This window comes from Bombina bombina, chromosome 4 (genome assembly GCF_027579735.1).
Source record: "Bombina bombina isolate aBomBom1 chromosome 4, aBomBom1.pri, whole genome shotgun sequence".
Classification (NCBI taxonomy): domain Eukaryota; kingdom Metazoa; phylum Chordata; class Amphibia; order Anura; family Bombinatoridae; genus Bombina; species Bombina bombina.
The window spans coordinates 883,493,503-883,516,340 of NC_069502.1; the positions used below are offsets into that span (position 1 = coordinate 883,493,503).

Sequence of the window (22,838 nt, forward strand, 5' to 3'; positions counted from 1 at the left end):
AAACGTTTACTGGCATGTTAATCGTTTTTTGTGTACTTGGTGATAAAACTTATTGGGGCATGATTTTTACCACATGGCTAACTTTTGTTTCTGCATAGAAACAGTTAACTGAGCTTCCCCACTGTTGTAATATGAGTGGGAGGGGCCTATTTTAGCGCTTTTTTGCGCAGTAAAAATTCAGTCACAATCTTCCTACTTCATCCTCCATGATCCAGGACGTCTCTAGAGAGCTCAGGGGTCTCCAAAATTCATTTTGAGGGAGGTAATCAGTCACAGCAGACCTGTGACAGTGTGTTTGACTGTGATAAAAACGTTAATTATTAAATTGTTATCCGTTTTTGGGTATTAAGGGGTTAATCATCCATTTGCTGGTGGGTGCAATCCTTTGCTAACTTAATACATTTACTGTGAAAATTTGGTTGCTATAACTAATTTGGTTCATTGTTATTTCAACTGTGACAGCTTTTTGTGCTTCTTAAAGGCACAGTAGCGTTTTTTATATTGCTTGTAAATTTATTTGAAAAGTATTTTCCAAGCTTGCTAGTCTCATTGCTAGTCTGTTTAAACATGTCTGACACAGATGAATCTGTTTGTTCACTATGTATGAAGGCCAATGTGGAGCCCCACAGAAGGTTGTGTACTAAATGCATTGATGTAACTTTAAATAAAAGTCAGTCTTTACATGCAAAGAAATTATCACCAGACAACGAGGGGGAAGTTATGCCGACTAACTCTCCTCACGTGTCAGTACCTTCGCCTCCCGCTCAGGAGGTGCGTGATTTTGTGGCGCCAAGTACATCAGGGAGGCCCTTACAAATCACTTTGCAAGACATGGCTACTGTTATGACAGAAGTATTATCTAAATTGCCAGAATTAAGAGGCAAGCGTGATAGCTCTGGGTTAAGGACAGAGCGCGCTGATGATGTGAGAGCCATGTCCGATACTGCGTCACAATTTGCAGAACATGAAGACGGAGAGCTTCATTCTGTGGGTGACTGATCTGATCCAGGGAGACTGGATTCAGAGATTTCTAATTTTAAATTTAAGCTTGAGAACCTCCGCATATTGCTAGGGGAGGTATTAGCGGCTCTGAATGATTGTAACACGGTTGCAATTCCAGAAAAATTATGTAGGTTGGATAGATACTATGCGGTACCGGTGTGTACTGACGTGTTTCCTATACCTAAAAGGCTTACAGAGATTATTAGCAAGGAGTGGGATAGACCCAGTGTGCCTTTTTCCCCTCCTCCCATATTTAGGAAAATGTTTCCTATAGACCCCACCACACGAGACTTATGGCAGACGGTCCCTAAGGTGGAGGGAGCGGTTTCTACTTTAGCTAAGCGTACCACTATCTCGGTGGAGGATAGTTGTGCCTTTTCAGATCCAATGGATAAAAAATTAGGTTACCTTAAGAAAATGTTTGTTCAACAAGGTTTTATCTTACAGCCCCTTGCATGCATTGCGCCTGTCACTGCTGCGGCGGCATTCTGGTTTGAGTCTCTGGAAGAGGCCATTCGCACAGCTCCATTGGATGAAATTATGAACAAGCTTAAAGCACTTAAGCTAGCTAACGCATTTGTTTCTGATGCCGTCTTACATTTAACTAAACTTACGGCTAAGAACTCCGGATTCGCCATCCAAGCGCGCAGAGCGCTATGGCTTAAATCCTGGTCAGCTGACGTGACTTCTAAATCTAAATTGCTTAATATTCCTTTCAAAGGGCAGACCTTATTCGGGCCCGGCTTGAAAGAAATTATCGCTGACATTACGGGAGGTAAGGGCCATGCTCTACCTCAGGACAGGGCCAAATCAAAGGCCAAACAGTCTAATTTTCGTGCCTTTCGTAACCTCAAGGCAGGAGCAGCATCAACTTCCTCCGCTCCAAAACAGGAAGGAGCTGTTGCTCGTTACAGACAGGGCTGGAAAACTAACCAGTCCTGGAACAAGGGCAAGCAGGCCAGAAAACCTGCTGCTGCCCCTAAGACAGCATGAAGAGAGGACCCCCTATCCGGAAATGGATCTAGTGGGGGGCAGAAAATCTCTCTTCGCCCAGACTTGGGCAAGAGATGTCCAGGATCCCTGGGCGTTGGAGATCATATCTCAGGGATATCTTCTGGACTTCAAAGCTTCTCCTCCACAAGGGAGATTTCATCTTTCAAGGTTATCAGCAAACCAAATAAAGAAAGAGGTGTTTCTACGCTGTGTACAAGACCTCTTACTAATGGGGGTGATCCACCCAGTTCCGCGGACGGAACACGGGCAGGGATTCTATTCAAATCTGTTTGTGGTTCCCAAGAAAGAGGGAACCTTCAGACCAATCTTGGACTTAAAGATCCTAAACAAATTCCTAAGAGTTCCATCATTCAAAATGGAAACTATTCGAACCATCCTACCCATGATCCAAGAGGGTCAGTACATGACCACTGTGGACTTAAAGGATGCCTACCTTCACATACCGATTCACAAGGATCATTATCGGTACCTAAGATTTGCCTTCCTAGACAGGCATTACCAGTTTGTAGCTCTTCCCTTCGGGTTAGCTACGGCTCCAAGAATCTTTACAAAGGTTCTGGGCTCACTTCTGGCGGTACTAAGACCGCGAGGCATAGCGGTGGCTCCGTACCTAGACGACATTCTGATACAAGCGTCAAGTTTTCAAACTACCAAGTCTCATACAGATATAGTTCTGGCATTTCTGAGGTCGCATGGGTGGAAGGTGAACGTGGAAAAGAGTTCTCTATTACCACTCACAAGGGTTCCCTTCCTAGGGACTCTTATAGATTCTGTAGAGATGAAAATTTACCTGACGGAGGCCAGGTTATCAAAACTTCTAAATGCTTGCCGTGCCCTTCATTCCATTCCATACCCGTCAGTAGCTCAGTGCATGGAAGTAATCGGCTTAATGGTAGCGGCAATGGACATAGTACCATTTGCGCGACTGCATCTCAGACCGCTGCAATTGTGCATGCTAAGTCAGTGGAATGGGGATTATTCAGATTTGTCCCCTCTACTAAATCTGGACCAAGAGACCAAAGATTCTCTTCTATGGTGGCTTTCTCGGCCCCACCTGTCCAAGGGGATGACCTTTCGCAGGCCAGATTGGACGATTGTAACAACAGACGCCAGCCTTCTAGGTTGGGGCGCAGTCTGGAATTCCCTGAAGGCTCAGGGATCATGGACTCAGGAGGAGAAACTCCTCCCAATAAATATTCTGGAGTTAAGAGCAATATTCAATGCTCTTCTAGCTTGGCCTCAGTTAGCAACTCTGAGGTTCATCAGATTTCAGTCAGACAACATCACGACTGTGGCTTACATCAATCATCAAGGGGGAACCAGGAGTTCCCTAGCGATGTTGGAAGTCTCAAAGATAATTCACTGGGCAGAGTCTCACTCTTGCCACCTGTCAGCAATCTACATCCCAGGCGTGGAGAACTGGGAGGCGGATTTTCTAAGTCGCCAGACTTTTCATCCGGGGGAGTGGGAACTTCATCCGGAGGTCTTCGCTCAACTGATTCATCGTTGGGGCAAACCAGATCTGGATCTCATGGCGTCTCGCCAGAACGCCAAGCTTCCTCATTACGGATCGAGGTCCAGGGACCCGGGAGCGGCGCTGATAGATGCTCTAGCAGCCCCTTGGGTTTTCAAGATGGCTTATGTGTTTCCACCGTTTCCGCTGCTGCCTCGACTGATTGCCAAGATCAAACAGGAGAGAGCATCAGTGATTCTGATAGCGCCTGCGTGGTCACGCAGGACCTGGTATGCAGACCTAGTGGACATGTCGTCCTGTCCACCATGGTCTCTGCCTCTGAGGCAGGACCTTCTAATTCAGGGTTCTTTCAACCATCCAAATCTAATTTCTCTGAGGCTGACTGCATGGAGATTGAACGCTTGATTCTATCAAAGCGTGGCTTCTCGGAGTCGGTTATTGATACCTTAATACAGGCTAGGAAACCTGTTACCAGAAGAATTTACCATAAGATATTGCGTAAATATTTGTATTGGTGCGAATCCAAGAGTTACTCATGGAGTAAGGTTAGGATTCCTAGGATATTGTCTTTTCTACAAGAGGGTTTAGAAAAGGGCTTATCTGCTAGTTCGTTAAAAGGACAGATTTCTGCTCTGTCTATTCTTCTACACAAGCGTCTGGCAGAAATTCCAGACGTTCAGGCTTTTTGTCAGGCTTTGGCTAGGATTAAGCCTGTGTTTAAGACTGTTGCTCCGCCGTGGAGCTTAAACTTAGTTCTTAACGTCCTGCAAGGCGTTCCATTTGAACCCCTTCATTCCATTGATATTAAGCTGTTATCTTGGAAAGTTCTGTTTTTGATGGCTATTTCCTCGGCTCGAAGAGTCTCTGAGTTATCTGCCTTACATTGTGATTCTCCTTATCTGATTTTTCATTCAGACAAGGTAGTTCTGCGTACTAAACCTGGGTTCTTACCTAAGGTAGTTTCTAACAGGAATATCAATCAAGAGATTGTTGTTCCATCATTGTGTCCTAACCCTTCTTCAAAGAAGGAACGACTTTTGCATAATCTGGACGTAGTCCGTGCCCTGAAGTTCTATTTGCAGGCAACTAAAGATTTTCGTCAAACTTCTTCCCTGTTTGTCGTTTACTCTGGACAGAGGAGAGGTCAAAAGGCTTCGGCTACCTCTCTCTCTTTTTGGCTTCGTAGCATAATACGTTTAGCCTATGAGACTGCTGGACAGCAGCCTCCTGAAAGAATTACAGCTCATTCTACTAGAGCTGTGGCTTCCACCTGGGCCTTTAAAAATTAGGCTTCTGTTGAACAGATTTGCAAGGCTGCGACTTGGTCTTCACTTCACACTTTTTCAAAGTTTTACAAATTTGACACTTTTGCTTCTTCGGAGGCTATTTTTGGGAGAAAGGTACTTCAGGCAGTGGTTCCCTCCGTTTAAAGTTCCTGCCTTGTCCCTCCCTTCATCCGTGTACTTTAGCTTTGGTATTAGTATCCCATAAGTAATGGATGACCCGTGGACTGACTACACTTAACAAGAGAAAACATAATTTATGCTTACCTGATAAATTTATTTCTCTTGTAGTGTAGTCAGTCCACGGCCCGCCCTGTCTTTTAAGGCAGATCTACATTTTTAATTAAACTCCAGACACCACTGCACCCTATGGTTTCTCCTTTCTCGTCTTGTTTCGGTTGAATGACTGGATATGACATGTGAGGGGAGGAGCTATATAGCAGCTCTGCTTGGGTGATCCTCTTGCAACTTCCTGTTGGGGAAGAGATATAATCCCATAAGTAATGGATGACCCGTGGACTGACTACACTACAAGAGAAATAAATTTATCAGGTAAGCATAAATTATGTTTTTTACCTCTGTGATTACCGTGTAGCCTCTGCAGACTTGCCGCCTTATATTAGTTCCTTTTACAGACTTGCATTTTAGCCAATCAGTGCCCTCTCATAAGTAACTCCACTGGAGTGAGATCAATGTTATCTATATGGCACCAATGCCTTCTAGCTGTGAAAAACTGTCAAATGCATTGAGATAAGAGGCAACCTTCAAAAGGTGATTTAACGTACTATGGGTGGCAAGCTTATGAGTTAAGAAAGCAGTACCTTGCAAATTGTGTGGTCAAAACCTGTAGTCAACTCATCTCAGATAAAACAAAAGTAGTAAATTTAAAAATGGAAATAAAACAATTTTGAATAAGCAGAAAACTCTATTAAACATAATTTAACATGAAAATCAAAACAACCTACATGTTAAAACAGATCAGAAAGCTGGCAAACCAAATGAGTCAATTGTTTCTAATCTGACTGTCATCAGTTTGCTTAGAAAGTTAGCAAAGGAACATTTTTTTTAAGAAACTGAATTGTAGTAAACGTATAAATATAGAATTCAGATACTGACATAATAGAGCATCTACCACAGGTAGAATATCCTCACCATAACATGCAGTGAGGATGATCGTACGTGCCGATTGATTTCGTCTACCCACTGGTGACAGATAGAGCTTGGTGAAATTATGAGGGTTGCTCCAGTGGGAACAGGTTTCATGGACACCAAGCAATGTGGACAATAGAACGGTGTTACACCCAGGTTCTCTTCCTTATAGTTCACACATTCTGCGTGCTGCCAGAGATGACATTGAAGGCACTGTACACGGGCCTTGTAATCAAGAAGTCCCAACTCACCACAAATGCACTCAAAGCGATAGTCTGAGGTATTGAAGGGGAAGACAGAGCTAGACTGGCAAACAGGATCCTTAGAATCTATATCACCTTGAACACCTTCATGCTTGGTTTCTGTAGCTGTTAAATTAGTGCTATAATCTTGGGAATCAGATAAATTATCTTGCATGCTAGAGTTTTCTTGTTCTAAAGTCCTCTCTTGGATCCGTTTACTTGTGCGACAACTTTTCAGTTGATTTTCTGGACTTAAGTTCTTCATTTGTGTACAGTAGTCATGTTCATTGGGAGTTCTATCTTCTTTAAGGGAAGTCTCAGAATGTTCTTCATTTTCACATTTGTTAAGATCCGACGACTTCTGCTGAACCTTTTTTGCAACTTTCATTCTCTGAAAATAAAAAAATTAATTAGCTAAAATTACGTTTTTTTTATTTCATTGGTTTAATGTTATCTACTGAAAGGAATATTATAGAATGAAGACTGCTGCCATTATAAGCAATATTCTTACAGTTTTTTTTTGTTTTGTTTTTTAAATAAGTCTTACTTATTTTTAAGTATTACATAGTAACATAGTAGATAAGGTTGAAAAAAGTCCATCGAGTTCAACCTATATAAATCTAAAATACTTACAAAAAGCTCCAGTTAAGCTTAAATAAGCCCATTAAAATGTGACCCATTTAATACTAGCAATCATATCCATGAATTTTGTTTATATACAGAAATTTATCCAGACTATTTTTAAATGTATCAATGGTATTGGCATTCACTACCTCCTTTGGTAATGAGTTCCACAATTTTATTGCTCTTACAGTGAAAAAATGTTTCAGTTGCAGGAGATTAAATCTCCTTTCCTCCAACCTTAAATTATGACCTCTTGTCAGAAACAATTTTCTTGGAATAAACAGAGCTTCTGCCATCTCTGTATATGGGCCTTGAATATATTTATATAAAGTAATCATGTCACCTCTCAAACGCCTTTTTTCTAAAGAGAACAGACCCAGTCTGGCTAGCCTCTCCTCATAGGTTAATTTCTCCAATCCCCTTATTAGCTTTGTGGCCCTTCTCTGAACTTTTTCTAGTTCTGCAATATCTTTTTTAGCAATCGGTCCCCAGAACTGCACTCCAAACTCAAGGTGAGGTCTTACCAGGGCTTTATATAATGACAGAATTATGCTTTCCTCCCTTGAATCAATGCCTCTTTTAATACATGCTAGTATCTTATTAGCATTTGAAGCCGCTGCCCTGCATTGTGCACTCATCTTTAGCTTGTTATCTATTACTACTCCCAAATCCCTTTCCTCCTGTGTTTGGCTAAGTCTTGTGCCATTTAAAAAATACGTAGCCTGCTTATTTTTACTTCCAAAATGTAGAACCTTGCATTTTTCCATATTAAATCTCATTTTCCATTCACTTGCCCATAGTTCTAATTTTAGCAAATCCCTTTGTAAAGAGAGTTCATCCTGCTCTGACCTAATGACCTTACTTAACTTAGTATCATCTGCAAAAATAGAGATGTCGCTATTTAATCCTTGCTCCAAGTCATTTATAAAAATATTAAAAAGAACAGGGCCCATCTTTAATCCAGTTATTTATCCATGAGATAACATTTTCAGCTATTTCCAGTCCCTTAATTTTGTGCATTAATCTCTCATGTGGCACTGTATCAAATGCCTTTGCAAAATCTAAGTATATCACATCAACTGATTCCCCTTTATCTATATTTTTACTTCTCTTGTGTAAACTGAGCCACTGACTGGCAAAAGCATGCAGTGTACATACATACATTTAGGAGATTTTAAATGTTCCATGATCCCCATCTGGGAAGTAGAAGTGAAATGTACATAATACAGAAAACAATCCCTTGACCTTTTCTTGGGGTGAACAAGCTTCTAATAGAGACAATTAGTCTGCACACATTCAGGGCCTCTGGTGTTCTATCGGCTGCTGGAAATTAAGATTGCACAAGCCTGCACCAACCCCCCCCTCCACAAAGCTGCTTAAGCAGCTTCATAAATGAGGGCCATATAGCTTTCTTTAGGACAGAGAAAGTCACCATATGTGAAAGAAATTTAAGCAGAAATCCACATGAAGATGTAGATTCCTAAAAGGTGAACTAATTACCCTTTAAGAGACAAAAAGTATCTGAAGTACATTGTCCTCCACTAATATTGGCACCCTTGATAAATATGAGTGAAGAAGGTTGTGAAAATTGTCTTTATTGTTTAACCTATTGTTAAAAAAATACACAAAACTACTCTGCTCTCATGGATATCAAACAACTGCAAACACAACACAAGTTTGTCTTAAAAAAAATCAAATCTTTGTTAAATATGTGTGTGGCAAAATTATTGGTACTCTTTTAGTCAATAGTTTTTGCTATCTCTATTTGCCAAGATAGCAGCTCTGAGTCTTCTCCTATAATGCCTGATGAGGTTGGAGAATATATGGCAAGGTATCCGAGACCATTCCCCCATACAGAATCTCTCCAGATCCTTCAAATCATTGAAGTCGACGCTGGTGGACTCTCCTCTTCAGTTCACCCCACAGGTATTCTATGGAGTTGAAGTCACAGGACTGGGATGGATATGGCAGGTCCTTGGATTTTGTGGTCAGTAAACAATTTTTTGTGTTGATTGATTTTTAATATATGTTTTGAATCATTGTCCTGCTGGAAGATCCAACCATGGCATATTTTAAGCTTTCTGGCAGAGGCAGTCAGGTGTTCATTTAATATCTCTTGAAACTGAAGATGCTTGAGCTTGTTTTTGGATAAGAGTAGAGGCTTTTTTCTTGAAACCCTTCTAAACAACTTGTGGTGATGTAGGCGACGTTGGATTGTAGTTTTGGAGATTTTCTGACATTAAGATGCAATTAACTTTTGCAATTCTCCAGCTGTGATCCTTGGAGATATTTTGACCACTCTAACCATCTTCTTCACAGTAAGTTGAGACAATATAGACACACGTCCTCTTCCAGGTTAATTCATAAAAAATTTCGGTTGACTGGAACATCTTAATTATTGCCCTACTGCTATTTTCTTATAGCCACTTCCCATTTTGTGACACTCAACAATCTTACCCGTTGTGATGACTAAGGGAATTTGGCCTGTGTTACCCCTGCAAAACAGGAAGTCATGTTTGAACAATTTTCTGTTTCTTGTTACCCAGGTGTACTAAAAAATGTAAAATATCAATGGGAATATACTAAAAATATATTTTTCTCATATGAATTCATAGGAGTGCCAATAATTGTGCCACACATATATTTAACAAAGATTTCTTTTTTTTTTTTATAAACCTGTGTTGTGTTTGCAATTCATATCCATGAGATCAGGTTATTTTTTGTGCATTTTGTTAACAAAAGATGATCAAAAGGATAAACAATAAAGAGAATTATTTTTTTACAGCCTTTGTTGATCATATTTACCAAGGGTGCCAATATTAGTTGAGGCCACGGTATATCTTTCAAGATCTGTACAACTAGACCAGGCTGCCCAAATATTGGCCATATCTGAGCTTGCATTTTTGTTTTTCTTTAGGTGGCCCTTTGCACCATTGAGCAGAACAGATATCAGCACATTTCTTACTGAAAGCAGCTTTGCCTTCTCGTCAAGTAATAATTAAGCATGTATATTTGTTCCCATGTAATTTTTAACTAAGTGTGATTATAATCTAATTGTATTATTTGTTTTTTCTCTAGCATAACTGTAAGTATAATGTAGCCCACAGCTAATCTCACCATTAGTGGCCACCCCTACATTTAGAAAATGTGAACACATCTAAACTAGACAAATGATTCTGCAATGTTTGTGTTAATATGGATTACATCAACACAATCTTTTTTTCAGTAAATTTCAAAATATTGACTAAAATCTAGTTCTTGAGAATGTCTTAATTCTCTGTCAGTAGGGATTAACATCTCAATATAAAATCAAAATACTAGATAAATTATTGTGACTCCCTGGGATAAACAGATGTTATTAGTTGTTTTATTATCCTGTTCTTGCAAGCCAATTCTTGTATGTTTTATAAAGGAGGCAGTGGCAGAAATAATAAACAGTGGGGCCTGTTAAGACACTTTTTATGACCTCAACATGAGTAATACTCAGGGGTAACTAACAGCAGTAATTGAGTGGGGGGGAGGCATTTATATATAAATAAGTATTCTTTACTTCACTTGCATGAGCCCTTTATGCCAACTACGAGTTAAGGTTCCACTGCACTGTAACCCAGCGGTCTTTTAGGTTGCACCATCGTTGTGCAGGGAAGAGAGAAAATAGCACTTCCCTGCTTAGCCATGCTCTCTGACACCTAGACACACTCCTAACAACCTAGTCACCCACATGCTGTCCACTCCCCCCCCCCCCTTAATAGGTTGTTTTAACCACCACTGCCAACTGCATTCCCAAAATATCCATCTGATGGCTGACTCCTAAAGCCCAAGAATCAAAGGAGTTAGTGGTAATTAGAAAATTCCTAAAAATTCAAAATATATTATTTTACAACTTCTGTAATCTTACCAGTTTTTGTGATTTATCATGAAACTTTTCCTCCTTGTAATTTTTCCCTAATTTGAAAGAACCTGCTAGTCCATGACCTTTGACTTGCTCAATTATATTCTCTAAGATGAGTTTCTCAAAGGTCTTCTTAAGAAGCCGTCGATTTTTCTGAACATTGTATTGGTATATAGAGCTGATATATTTGAAGATTGCCACTATGGAAGCCCCCTTCGTCACACTCATTTCCTTTACGGCTGCCAGTATCATCACTCGTAAAGCTATATACAAAGAACAAAAACATATTCACTGAAAAACTGTGTCTCTTGTAAATAAAAAAATACAAACATACAATATTTCACCATGAAAATGTGTTAGTAGTTGCTAACAAATTAAAGGGATATTCTAGAGTAAAAATACAATGCTATTTTGTTACAGCATTTTATTTTAAAACAATTTCCTTTTATTATTATTATCATCATCATAAGGTATTTGTAGAGCGCCAACAGATTCTGCAGCACTATAAAGAAGGGCGGCATACATGATAACATTTATAGGTAACAAATGGGTAGAGGGCCCTGTCGAGAGTTGCACTGTTGTAGTCGGCTCTTATAAAGGTCATCTACAAACAGCTGGGCTCATAGGCTTACATGCTAAGGGGTTTAAAGGGATATAAATGTAGTTAGGAAAGGTTAGTGTAGGTTGTATGCATCCCTGAGTACTAGAGAATTTAGGGAGCGCTTGAAGCTTGCAAAACTAGGGGAGAGTATTGTGGAGCAAGGCAGAGAGTTCCACAAGATGGGAGCCAGCCTGGAGAAGTCCTGTAAACGGGAATGTGAGGAGGTAACAAGAGAGGAGGAGAGTAGGAGATTGTGAGCAGAGCAAAGGGGATGGGAGAGAGAGTACCTGGAGACAAGGTCTGAGATATAGGTAGGGGGAAGTGCAGAATTTTGTGTTTAATCCTGGAGGTAAGAGTAAGTCAGTGAAAGGATTGGCAGAGAGGTACAGCAGGTGAAGAGCGACGTGTAAGGAAGATGAGCCTGGCAGAGGAATTCATTATGGATTGTAAAAGAGCCAAGCAGCAGCTAGGGAGACCAGAGAGGACGGAGTTGCAGTAGTCAAGGCGGGAAAGGATGAGAGAGTGGATTCAAATCTTAGTTGTGTCTTGTGTAAGGAAATGTCTAATTTTAGAGATGTTTTTAAAGTGGAAGCGACAGGTTTTAGCCAGGGACTGAATGTGAGGAGTGACATAAAGATCTGACCCCATCGGGAATGCGGGGTAGGGGTAATGATGGAGTTATTGACAGTGAGAAAGAAATGAGAGGTGGAGATTTTGGAAGAAGGGGGAAAAATAAGGAGCTCAGTTTTGGAGAGATTTAGCTTAAGCTATTGAGAAGACATCCAGGATGAGATAGAATGAGTGACACAGTTTAGCAAGAAAGGAGCTAGGTCTGGTGCAGAGAGGTAGATTTGGGTGTCATCGGCAGACAAATTATATTGAAGCCCGTGGGACTTTATTAAGGAACCTAATGATGACGTGTAGATTGAGAAGAGGACCGAGGACAGAGCCTTGCGGCACCCCAGTAGAAAGTGGTAATGGGGTAAAGGATGCCCCAGAGAAGGCTACATTAAAAAAGGTACGGTTAGACAGGTAGGAAGAAAGTCACGCATGAGCTGTGTCACAAATGCTGAAGGATTGGAGGGTTTGGAGCAAAAGAGGGTGGTCAACAGCATCGAAGGCTGCAGACAGAACAAGGAGGATAAGCAGAGAGAAGTGGCCTTTAGATTTTGCTGTAAGTAGGTCGCTAATAACCTTAATGATTGCTGTCTCTGTGGAGTGATGGGGGCAAAATAAAGATTGCAGTGGGAATAGATGGTAGTTATTTTCTATCCACTAGTAACTTCTGAGATCCTTTTTTTATTTTTAGGATGTTGTTGAAGTATAATTTTAGCTTTTTAGCTTAATATTCACATTGGATTGGCATATAACTATAATGTGATTGTTTACTCCACCTAACAATACATATATAACATTATATGCTATGACAAACTTGCCCTTGTTCACTGCTTTTCATTTGTTCACCAGCACAGGGATAGATTATTTACTCATATAATATGCAATTTTGGTGTTGTGTACTAAGTATTCAACTAGAATTTTTTTTTGATGCACTATAATTAGCAAGTTCATGAAAAGTGTACCAGTCTTGTCTTTTTCATACTTATAACAAACATGATTTAATGGATGTACCATCAATATCAAGTACATCTATTTTGTCTTATCTTTCAAATATGTATAATTGAAATTAATGCATTCAATGTATCTTATGTGTATGTATAATAAATATATATATATATATATATATATATATATATATATATATATATATATATATATATATATATAGTAGACGCAAAGATGATGTACTCTCAGGATTTCAAAATTCAGTGTCAAATTTATTAGATGACGTTTCAGATCTACATTAGACCTTTCATCAGATTTAGGGCTGCAACTAACTATTATTTTCATTATCGATTAATCGGCCGATTATTTTTTCGATTAATCGACTAATCGGATGAAAAATAAATAAATAATATTTTCCTATATTTTAAATAAAATCTACATACTGAGTGTTACAAATATAAACTTCAGACTAAAACTTTACATTAACACAACTATTGGTACAATTTTTTAAGCTGCAGAACAAATTTTTGTAATCAAGCAAAACAAAACCACAAACTGTTTGAAAAGAGGTAGAACTAGTAATAGGTAGACTACCACTGTTTATTATATTGTTATTCACTCTTTCAGAAACTTTGCATTGAAATGCAAAAATGTCACCATGTCCACATGCTCCTGGCTGAGGCTGGCTCTCTTTTTTGCAAGCTATTTTGCCTGCAGCAGAGAAGAGGTGCTCAGATAGTGTTGAGGTGCCTGAGATGTATAAGTAGGGTTTTGCCAATTTCACCAAGGTGGGCTATTTATCTTTGTTAGCTCTCCTCCAATGCAAGGGGCCTCTTAACAAAGTAACCATTGACTTCATTCTGACATAAAAATAATCTTGAATATCTATATGCAATGGTAAACAACCAGCTATAAGGTTAGGGAAAAATATATTTAGTCCACTCTTAAACTAACAGATATATACTTACAGAGGTTGAATTTGGTACATATTACATTAATTAAAAATATAGAAGAAGAAAAAAGACACACAGGTAACAGCCTTACACAATTATCTATAGAGTACAAATAATCAGCAATAGCAAGCGATCCGCTTGTGCAAAATGATAAAAGTGCACATAAATTCATATAACAAATCCCATTAATCTAAGGCTAGGTGTAAATAACAATCCAAATAATGACTCCTATTATTTCTGGGTTGCACATAAGCCAGGAGTAGTTGTAAACTTAAAAAAAAACTGATAGTGTCCTGAAAAAGTGAAACGTAAAATGTCTGTAGACGTCCTATAGGCTAAGGGCATAACCATAAAACACAATACCATGTGCAGGAGCTGTGCACAGACCAACTAATTGCAAAACAACTAATCGATTATGAGATTCGTTGACAACTATTTTCATAATCGATTATTATCGATTATGCCGATTAGTTGTTGCAGCTCTAATCAGATTAAAAGTGCAAAGTATACAAACACAGCACAATATATAGTGTCACAAATAAGTGTTAAAACACAAACATACCTCCCTTTCATTTCAGAAAAGGGTCAAACATCGCAGTGGAACGCATCAACCGAAAGTAGCTGCTGAGATCCCTTCCAGTTTTAAAAAATTAATGTATATGTAAAATTCTTTATCTTTCACTGCACACTTGTGAAATAAGTTGCTAAGGGCTGTTCCCAGCATGTAGGCATTAAACAGAAATGAAACATACAGCCCTTATGCTGTTTGCAAAAAACAGGTTACCATAGTAACCAGGAAATAAACAAAATAGTGATAACGAAATGTAATCCTTACATCTTATTCTGTAATAAAGCATCCTAAACTATGATTTCTATATATTGTTAGTGTAATAACTGCCTCAATACAGGCTAATAAGTTACACACCCCTTTGTGCATGATAATGTCAAATGACACATTTAAAGAAACAGGCATATCATTTCATCCCTTAAAGTGATATTGCCTAATATAAATTGATAAACAGCAATAATAACAGTGACAATAAGAGACATTTAAAAAGCAAAATACAAAGAATGGACTCTGCATATCTAAGTATTCCAATCAGAATGATTTTACATATTGGATAAAGACTATCTCATATTGACTCAATAAATGCAGCCTTCATTGCACAATCCAGCATGAGCAACATGTCCTTCCACTGTGATCATGGGTTGTTCCTCCATAGCAGACCCATAGTGTATACCTCCCAGATTACAACCGCTGTGGCTATATCTGATAAAGAGGGTGACAAATATTAAAGTGGATTACGTGAGCCATTAAGGTGCCCTGCTGGCAGATCCCCTCCACCAAAGCAGTGCCCCCCTTACAGGTTATGCGTGATGGGAGCCTCCCCAGAAGCCTCCAACACACTCATGTCAGAAAGCTCCACCCCACTCCTTCCGCACCCCCTGGTACGTAAAAGATTGTCAGCCACTTGAAATCTGGTACTGAGTTTAATCCTCCCGGGACGATAGTTCCCAGACGATACAGCCATTTTGCTTCAGTGATCAATAGGAGCTTGTCCCTGTTACCACCTCTATCCAATTTCGGAACGTGGTCAATCAAGGTATATATTATGGAGGACACAGAGTGCCTGTTTTCCGCACAATGATGTGCCACCGTTTGGTCGGAATAACCCTTCTCCAAGGCTTGTCTTATGGCTAGTCTATGATTGGCCATCCATTCCCTGAGTGTGCCCTTCGTCTTGCCCACGTAGAATTTTGAACAAGGACAAACAAATAAGTAAACCACATGTGTGGTAGTACATGTTATTGCGTGTCGAATGGTGTATACTTAATTCATGTGGGGATGATGAAATCTTTTGGTTGATATCAGCCCATTACAAGTTACACAGCCTGTGCACTTATAGCTGCCCTTCACATTAACCCGTCTGATACAGATAACACTGTTTGGGATCCGTCTTGACCAACAGATCCCGGAAGTTAGTACCTCTTCTGAAGCCCACCATCGGTGTACTGTTTGGTAAATCTGAGTTTAGGATCCGAAACCAGGACCGGCCAGTGTTTCCTGAGAATTTTGCCAGTATTGGCTGTTCCTGGACAAAATGTAGTGGCCATAATCCTCCTCTTGGCATCCTTGTCCTCCCTCTTTTTAGTAATCAACTCATCTTGAGTGTATGTTTGAACAATGTCCAGTACTGGATCAATGATCCTCTGTTTATATCCTCTTTGAAGGAACTTATCCTCCATTTCTTTTTAACCGAGAGACCCATACAGCATGGTTAGTATTATTATGGATTGTCCTAACCATTTGAGATTTTACAATCCCTCTCAACAAACCGGGTGGATGGCAACTATCTGCCCATAACAATGAGTTGCGGTCTGTAGATTTCTTAAATAGTGTAGTGCCAATCCTATTTCCATCCCTAAAAATGTTAAGGTCTAGAAAATTAATGCTCTCAACGTCATGTGTAATTTTAAAATGTAGAGTTGTATCTGGTTAAGGTTTTCAAACCACATCTTCAGGCTATCCAGACCACCCCGCCAGATGAGGAAGATGTCATCTATGTATCTGTGGTAAAATACCAAAGATGACATCTCCCCCATCCAGATAAATCTGTCTTCAAAGTCAGACATGAAAATATTGGCATAGGCTGGGGCCATATTTGACCCCATTGCCGTTCCTGCCGTTTGTAAGTAAAAATCAAACTCAAAATAAAAGTAATTCTGATGAAGACAAAAGTCAATAAGTGGTAGCAAGTACTCAACCGGAGGTCCCTCATACAATGCATCCGACAAAAGATGCTTTTTGACAGCCAACAGTCCCACACCATGAGGAATAATGGTGTAGAGACTGTTGACATCTAAGGTAACAAGAATGTCATCCTCTTGAATCCTTACATCACTTAGTAATTTGATCAGCTGATTAGTATTAATTAAAAAGGAGTGAATTCGTTTTACTATGGGTTGAAGGAAGTCAATATATTGTGCCACAGGCTGTGAAAGCGAATCTACCGCACACACAATGGGACGTCCCAGGGGTTTATCTAGGGTCTTGTGAATCTTTGGGATAGTGCAAAGTACAGAAATCCTGGGATACTGTGTAGTGCAATAATCAAAGATCTGTTCTGGTATAAACCCTTGTTCATATCCAAAGGACAACAATGAGTCCAATTTTTTTTTTAAAAGTACTATTGGATCAAACGTGAGTTTTTTATATGTGGTGTGGTCAGCAAGTTGCTGCAATATGTCCTCACTGTAATCCTTATAGTCCAATAGGACAATGGCCCCACCCTTATCGACGGGCCTAATGACTATGGAGGTATCCATTTGCAGTGACTTAATAGCTCCACATTCCTCATTTGTCAAATTTTGTTTCCATTTGGAATGTTGTGCATCATGCTCCAATTCTTGGGTAATTAGCCTGGTGTAAGTTTTTATACTTGGGCTACAATTGGTTGGTTCAAAAGAACTAGCTTTAATATTTGTCACCCTCTTTATCAGAGCTAGCCACAGTGGTTGCAATCTGGGATGTATACACTATGGGTCTGCTATGGAGGAAGAACCCATGATCACAGTGGAAGGACATGTTGCTCATGCTGGATTGTGCAATGAAGGCTGCATTTATTGAGTCAATATGAGATAGTCTTTATCCAATATGTAAAATCATTCTGATTGGCATACTTAGATATGCAGAGTCCATTATCCATCTTTGTATTTTGCTTTTTAAATTTCTATCTTATTGTCACTGCTATTATTGCTGTTTATCAATTTATATTAGGCAATATCACATTAAGGGATGAAACGATATGCCTGTTTCTTTAAATGTGTCATTTGGCATTAACATGTACAAAGGGGTGTGTAACTTATTAGCCTGTATTGAGGGAGTTATTACACTAACAATATATAGGAATCATAGTTTAGGATGCTGTATTACAGAATGGGATGTAAGGATTACATTTCGTTATCACTATTTTGTTTATGTTTCCTGGTCACCATGGTAAACCGTTTTTTGCAAACAGCATAAGGGCTGTATGTTTCATTTGTTTAATACCTTCATGCTGGGAACAGCCCTTAGCAACTTATTTCACAAGTGTGCAGTGAAAGATAAAGAATTTTACATATACATTAACTTTTTTGAAACTGGAAGTGATCTCAGCAGCTACTTCCGGTTCATTATGGTGTTGGAACGCATTGATGCGTTCCACTGCAATGTTTGGCGCTTTTCTGAAAGGGAAGGGAGGTATGTTTGTGTTTTAACACTTATTTGTGACACTATATATTGTGCTGTGTTTGTATACTTTGCACTTTTGATCTGATGAAAGGTCTAATGTAGATCTGAAATGTCATCTAATAAATTTGACACTGAATTGTGAAAATCCTGAGAGTGCATCATCTTTGCGTCTAATATATATATATATATATATATATATATAAATAAATATATATATATATATATATATATATATATATTATACATACATATAAGATACATTGAATGCATTAATTTCAATTATACATATTTGATCATTTTTGCATCTACTATTGATTTCAATAGTGAACCCAGGTGGCTGACCCAGGAGGGAGGATTCGTTTTTCTATAGCATATATTATATATATATATATATATACACACATACAATCTTCCCAATATTCAACAGTAAGGTTGTTGACTGTAGACATCACCTTAACTATGTGCACGTCTACCCTAAGCATATATAACATTGCAACCTTTGTTAGTCAGTTTTAAGGTGTTTGTGTTTACTTTAATTACTTTAAATATTGTCAATTGCTTAACCAATAGCTGCTCTATGCCGTAACGCATAAGAGCAGTCCTCCTGTCTTTCCCGTCCTGTTTTTAAATTCTATGGAAGAATAAAGTTTGACTTTTTACCTATATGTGGATTGGATTCCGGACTCTTTCATTATATAGTTAGTATCTGGAGACAAGGTCTGAGATATACAGTTGAGGGCTTTGTATGTCAGAGTCAGAATTTTGTGTTTAATCCTGGAGGCAAGAGGAAGTCAGTGAAGGGATTGGAAGAGAAGTACAGCAGGTGAATAGCGATGTGTAAGGAAGATGAGCCTGGCAGAGGCATTCATTATGGATTGTAAAGGAGCTAGGAGATGTTTTTTAAGTGAAAGTGACAGGTTTTAGCCAGGGACTGAATGTGAGGAGTGAAAGAAAGATCTGAGTCAAGTGTGACCCCATCAGGCATGCGGGTAGGAGTAATGATGGAGTTAGACAGTTATAGAGAAATGAGAGGTGGAGATTTTTGAAGAAGGGGGAAAAATAAGGAGCTCAGTTTTGGAGTGATTTAGTTTAAGCTATCGAGAAGACATCCAGGATGAGATATGAGAATGACAGTGACACAGGTTAGCAAGGAAGAAGCTAGGTCTGGTGCAGAGAGGTAGTTTTGGGTGTCATCGGCATACAAATGATATTGAAACCTGTGGGACTTTATTAAGGAACTTAATGACGACGTGTAGATTGAGAAGAGAAGGGGACCGAGGACAGAGCCTTGCGGTACCCTAACAGAAAGTGGTAACGGGGCAGAGGATGCCCCAGAGAAGGCTACATTAAAAGGTATGGTTAGACAGGTAGGAAGAAAACCATGAGAGAGCGGTGTCACAAATGCTGAAGGATTGGAGGGTTTGGAGCAAAAGGTGGTGGTCAACAGCATCAAAGGCTGCAGACAAATCAAGGAGGATAAGCAGAGAGAAGTGGCCTTTAGATTTTGCTGTAAGTAGGTCGTTGGTAACCTTAACGATTGCCGTCTCTGTGGAGCGATGGGGGCGAAATCCAGATTGCAGTGGGTCAAGGAGGGAGTTTGATATAAGGAAATGGGATAGACCTGCATATACTAGCCTTTTAAGAAGATTTAAGGCAAGAGGGAGTGAGAAAATAGGGCGGTAGTTGGGTGGGGAGGTTGGATCGAGAGAAGGTTTTTTTTAGGATAGCTGTGACCAGTGTGTGTTTTTTAGAGATGAGGGAAATATATCGGTGCTGAGGGTGAGGTTAAAGATGTGTGTGATTATAGAGGAAAGGGTAAAATAGAGGGAGGGGAGTAGTAGTGAGGGGATGGGGTTGAGGGGACAGGTAGTGAGGTGAGAGGACAGTATAATGGAAGAAACCTCTTCCTCAGAAACAGGGGGCGAAAGAGCTAAATTTATGGCTAAGTGGGTTTTGGATGATTGCAAACTTTTGAAGGGGTGGGAGACTGGTAGTATGTTGAGAGCTGATTTCATTTCTGATGGAGTTGATTTTGTTATTGAAGTCACTGGCAAAATCTTGAGCTGAGCGAGAAGTTTTAATAGGAGGTGGGGTGGACGGAGAAGAGTATTTTCTTTATTTTATTATGTGTTTGATTCCTTCAAAAGGGTTAAACAAGTAGTCAAAAATTGCACTCTTGGAACAACCCCATTTACCAAGAAGAGGCCAAACGCCAACTTAATAATTCTCAGAACTACAAGTCTCCTTTGCAATCCTACTGAAATGTTTTTGAACAGTTATAGTAAACTATTAGCTCAGCTCTAGAAATAATTGATCAAAAATAATTTAATTTCTTAGAAGTCAACAACCAAGGATAGCCACATTTTATTTACTGCCTAAAATACATAAAAACATGTTGAAACCACCAGGGAGACCAATTATATCTGGCATTGGCTCCCTGACAGAGAAGGCTAGCAAATATGTGGACGCAAGACTTAGACACATAGTTGAGTCCCTTCCATCCTACACAAGGGACACTATGCACATACTTAACAAAATAAATTAAATTGATATCGATACAGAATCTCTCCTAGTGACCTGTGATGTGGAGTCACTCTACACTAGCATACAGACACAATGGGGATGTAAGGCTATTTCTTATTTCTTAGCTAAAGAAACCAATATGACCATTGAAATGAAAGAGTTTTTGTCAAAATTGTTGGAATTTGTCCTTACACATAATTTCTTTGTATTCGTGACAGGTTTTACCTGGAGGTATGTGGTACGGTCATGGGCACATCCTGTGCCCAAACATACGCGAATATATATCTGGGCTGGTGAGAAGAAACTTTAGTGTTTCACAAAAGTCTTAAACACCTCACAAAGCACATATCCCACTGGTCCAAATATATTGACAATATATTCTTCGTATGGAATGGCCCTGAAACCCTTTGTCAGATTTCATTAAGATACTCAATAAAAACCCATTTGGGCTCTAACTTATATCCACAATAGAAAAAAACTAAGGTACAGTTCCTAGATCTCACTATTAAAAAAGTTAACAACCAACTAGAGACAGATGCATATAGGAAACCTACAGCTACAAATAATATTCTTCATGCCAGCAGTCATCACCCCTCTACGATTAAAGGGTTACCTATGGGTGAATATATATACGACTGAGATGAAATTGAAGTACTGTAGAAACCTTTAAAACAGCTGCAAGAGATCTAAGACAAAGATTACTGATAAGAGGCTATTCAAAAAAATCCTTAGCTAGAGCTTATAATAGAGCATTACACAAAATTAGAATTGAGTTACTCACCCCTAAGACGAGAGAATATACCACCCCCCTTAGATTTGTATCTACATACTCATCTGAAAGTGACCAAATCACTAATATCCTAAATAAGCACTGGCATGTCCTTAAAACGGACGACCAACTTTTACCACTACTCACAGACAGACCTTTATTAACATTCAGAAGAGCCAATAATATCAGTGATGCATTAACAAGAATCCACTTCAATAGGAACACTAAGAAATCACCAATATATAAAGGCTCCATCGCGTGTGGAAATTGTAAAAAAACAGAGTGTGTGGGGGCAGAGCTCGCCATCGAAAAACATAACTTATGTAAGAACTTACCTGATAAATACATTTCTTTCATATTAGCAAGAGTCCATGAGCTAGTGACGTATGGGATATACATTCCTACCAGGAGGGGCAAAGTTTCCCAAACCTTAAAATGCCTATAAATACACCCCTCACTTCACCCACAATTCAGTTTAACGAATAGCCAAGCAAGTGGGGTGATAAGAAAGGTGCGAAAGCATCAAAAAATAAGGAATTGGAATAATTGTGCTTTATACAAAAAAATCATAACCACCACAAAAAATATAATTTATGCTTACCTGATAAATTCATTTCTCCTGTAGTGTAGTCAGTCCACGGGTCATCCATTACTTATGGGATTATATCTCCTCCCTAACAGGAAGTGCAAGAGGATCACCCAAGCAGAGCTGCTATATAGCTCCTCCCCTCTACGTCATATCCAGTCATTCGACCGAAACCATACGAGAAAGGAGAAACTATAGGGTGCAGTGGTGACTGGAGTTTAATTAAAATTTAGACCTGCCGTAAAAAACAGGGCGGGCCGTGGACTGACTACACTACAGGAGAAATTAATTTATCAGGTAAGCATAAATTATATTTTCTCCTGTTAAGTGTAGTCAGTCCACGGGTCATCCATTACTTATGGGATACCAATACCAAAGCTAAAAGTACACGGATGACGGGAGGGACAGGCAGGATCTTTACACGGAAGGAACCACTGCCTGTAGAACCTTTCTCCCAAAAACAGCCTCCGAAGAAGCAAAAGTGTCAAATTTGTAAAATTTTGAAAAAGTGTGAAGTGAAGACCAAGTTGCAGCCTTGCAAATCTGTTCAACAGAGGCCTCATTCTTAAAGGCCCAAGTGGAAGCCACAGCTCTAGTAGAATGAGCTGTAATCCTTTCAGGATGCTGCTGTCCAGCAGTCTCATAGGCTAAACGTATTATGCTACGAAGCCAAAAAGAGTGAGAGGTAGCCGAAGCTTTTTGACCTCTCCTCTGTCCAGAATAAACGACAAACAGGGAAGAAGTTTGACGAAAATCTTTAGTTGCCTGCAAATAAAATTTCAGGGCACGGACGACGTCCAGATTGTGCAAAAGTCGTTCCTTCTTTGAAGAAGGGTTAGGGCACAATGATGGAACAACAATCTCTTGATTGATATTCTTGTTAGTGACTACCTTAGGTAAGAACCCAGGTTTAGTACGCAGAACTACCTTGT

General features: G+C 39.4%; 1 protein-coding gene across 1 annotated transcript in view; it reads right to left on the reverse strand.

Moving 5' to 3' along the window:
- SHPRH (SNF2 histone linker PHD RING helicase) overlaps positions 1-22,838 on the reverse strand; it is a 307,366-nt gene that overhangs the window by 216,261 nt on the left and 68,267 nt on the right. Inside the window, exons 8-9 of the mRNA XM_053712489.1 lie at positions 10,687-10,943; positions 5,926-6,555 (exon numbers count right to left, since the gene is read on the reverse strand). Of these exons, the coding sequence (XP_053568464.1) occupies positions 5,926-6,555; positions 10,687-10,943 (887 nt within the window). The remainder of the gene's footprint in view (positions 1-5,925; positions 6,556-10,686; positions 10,944-22,838) is intronic.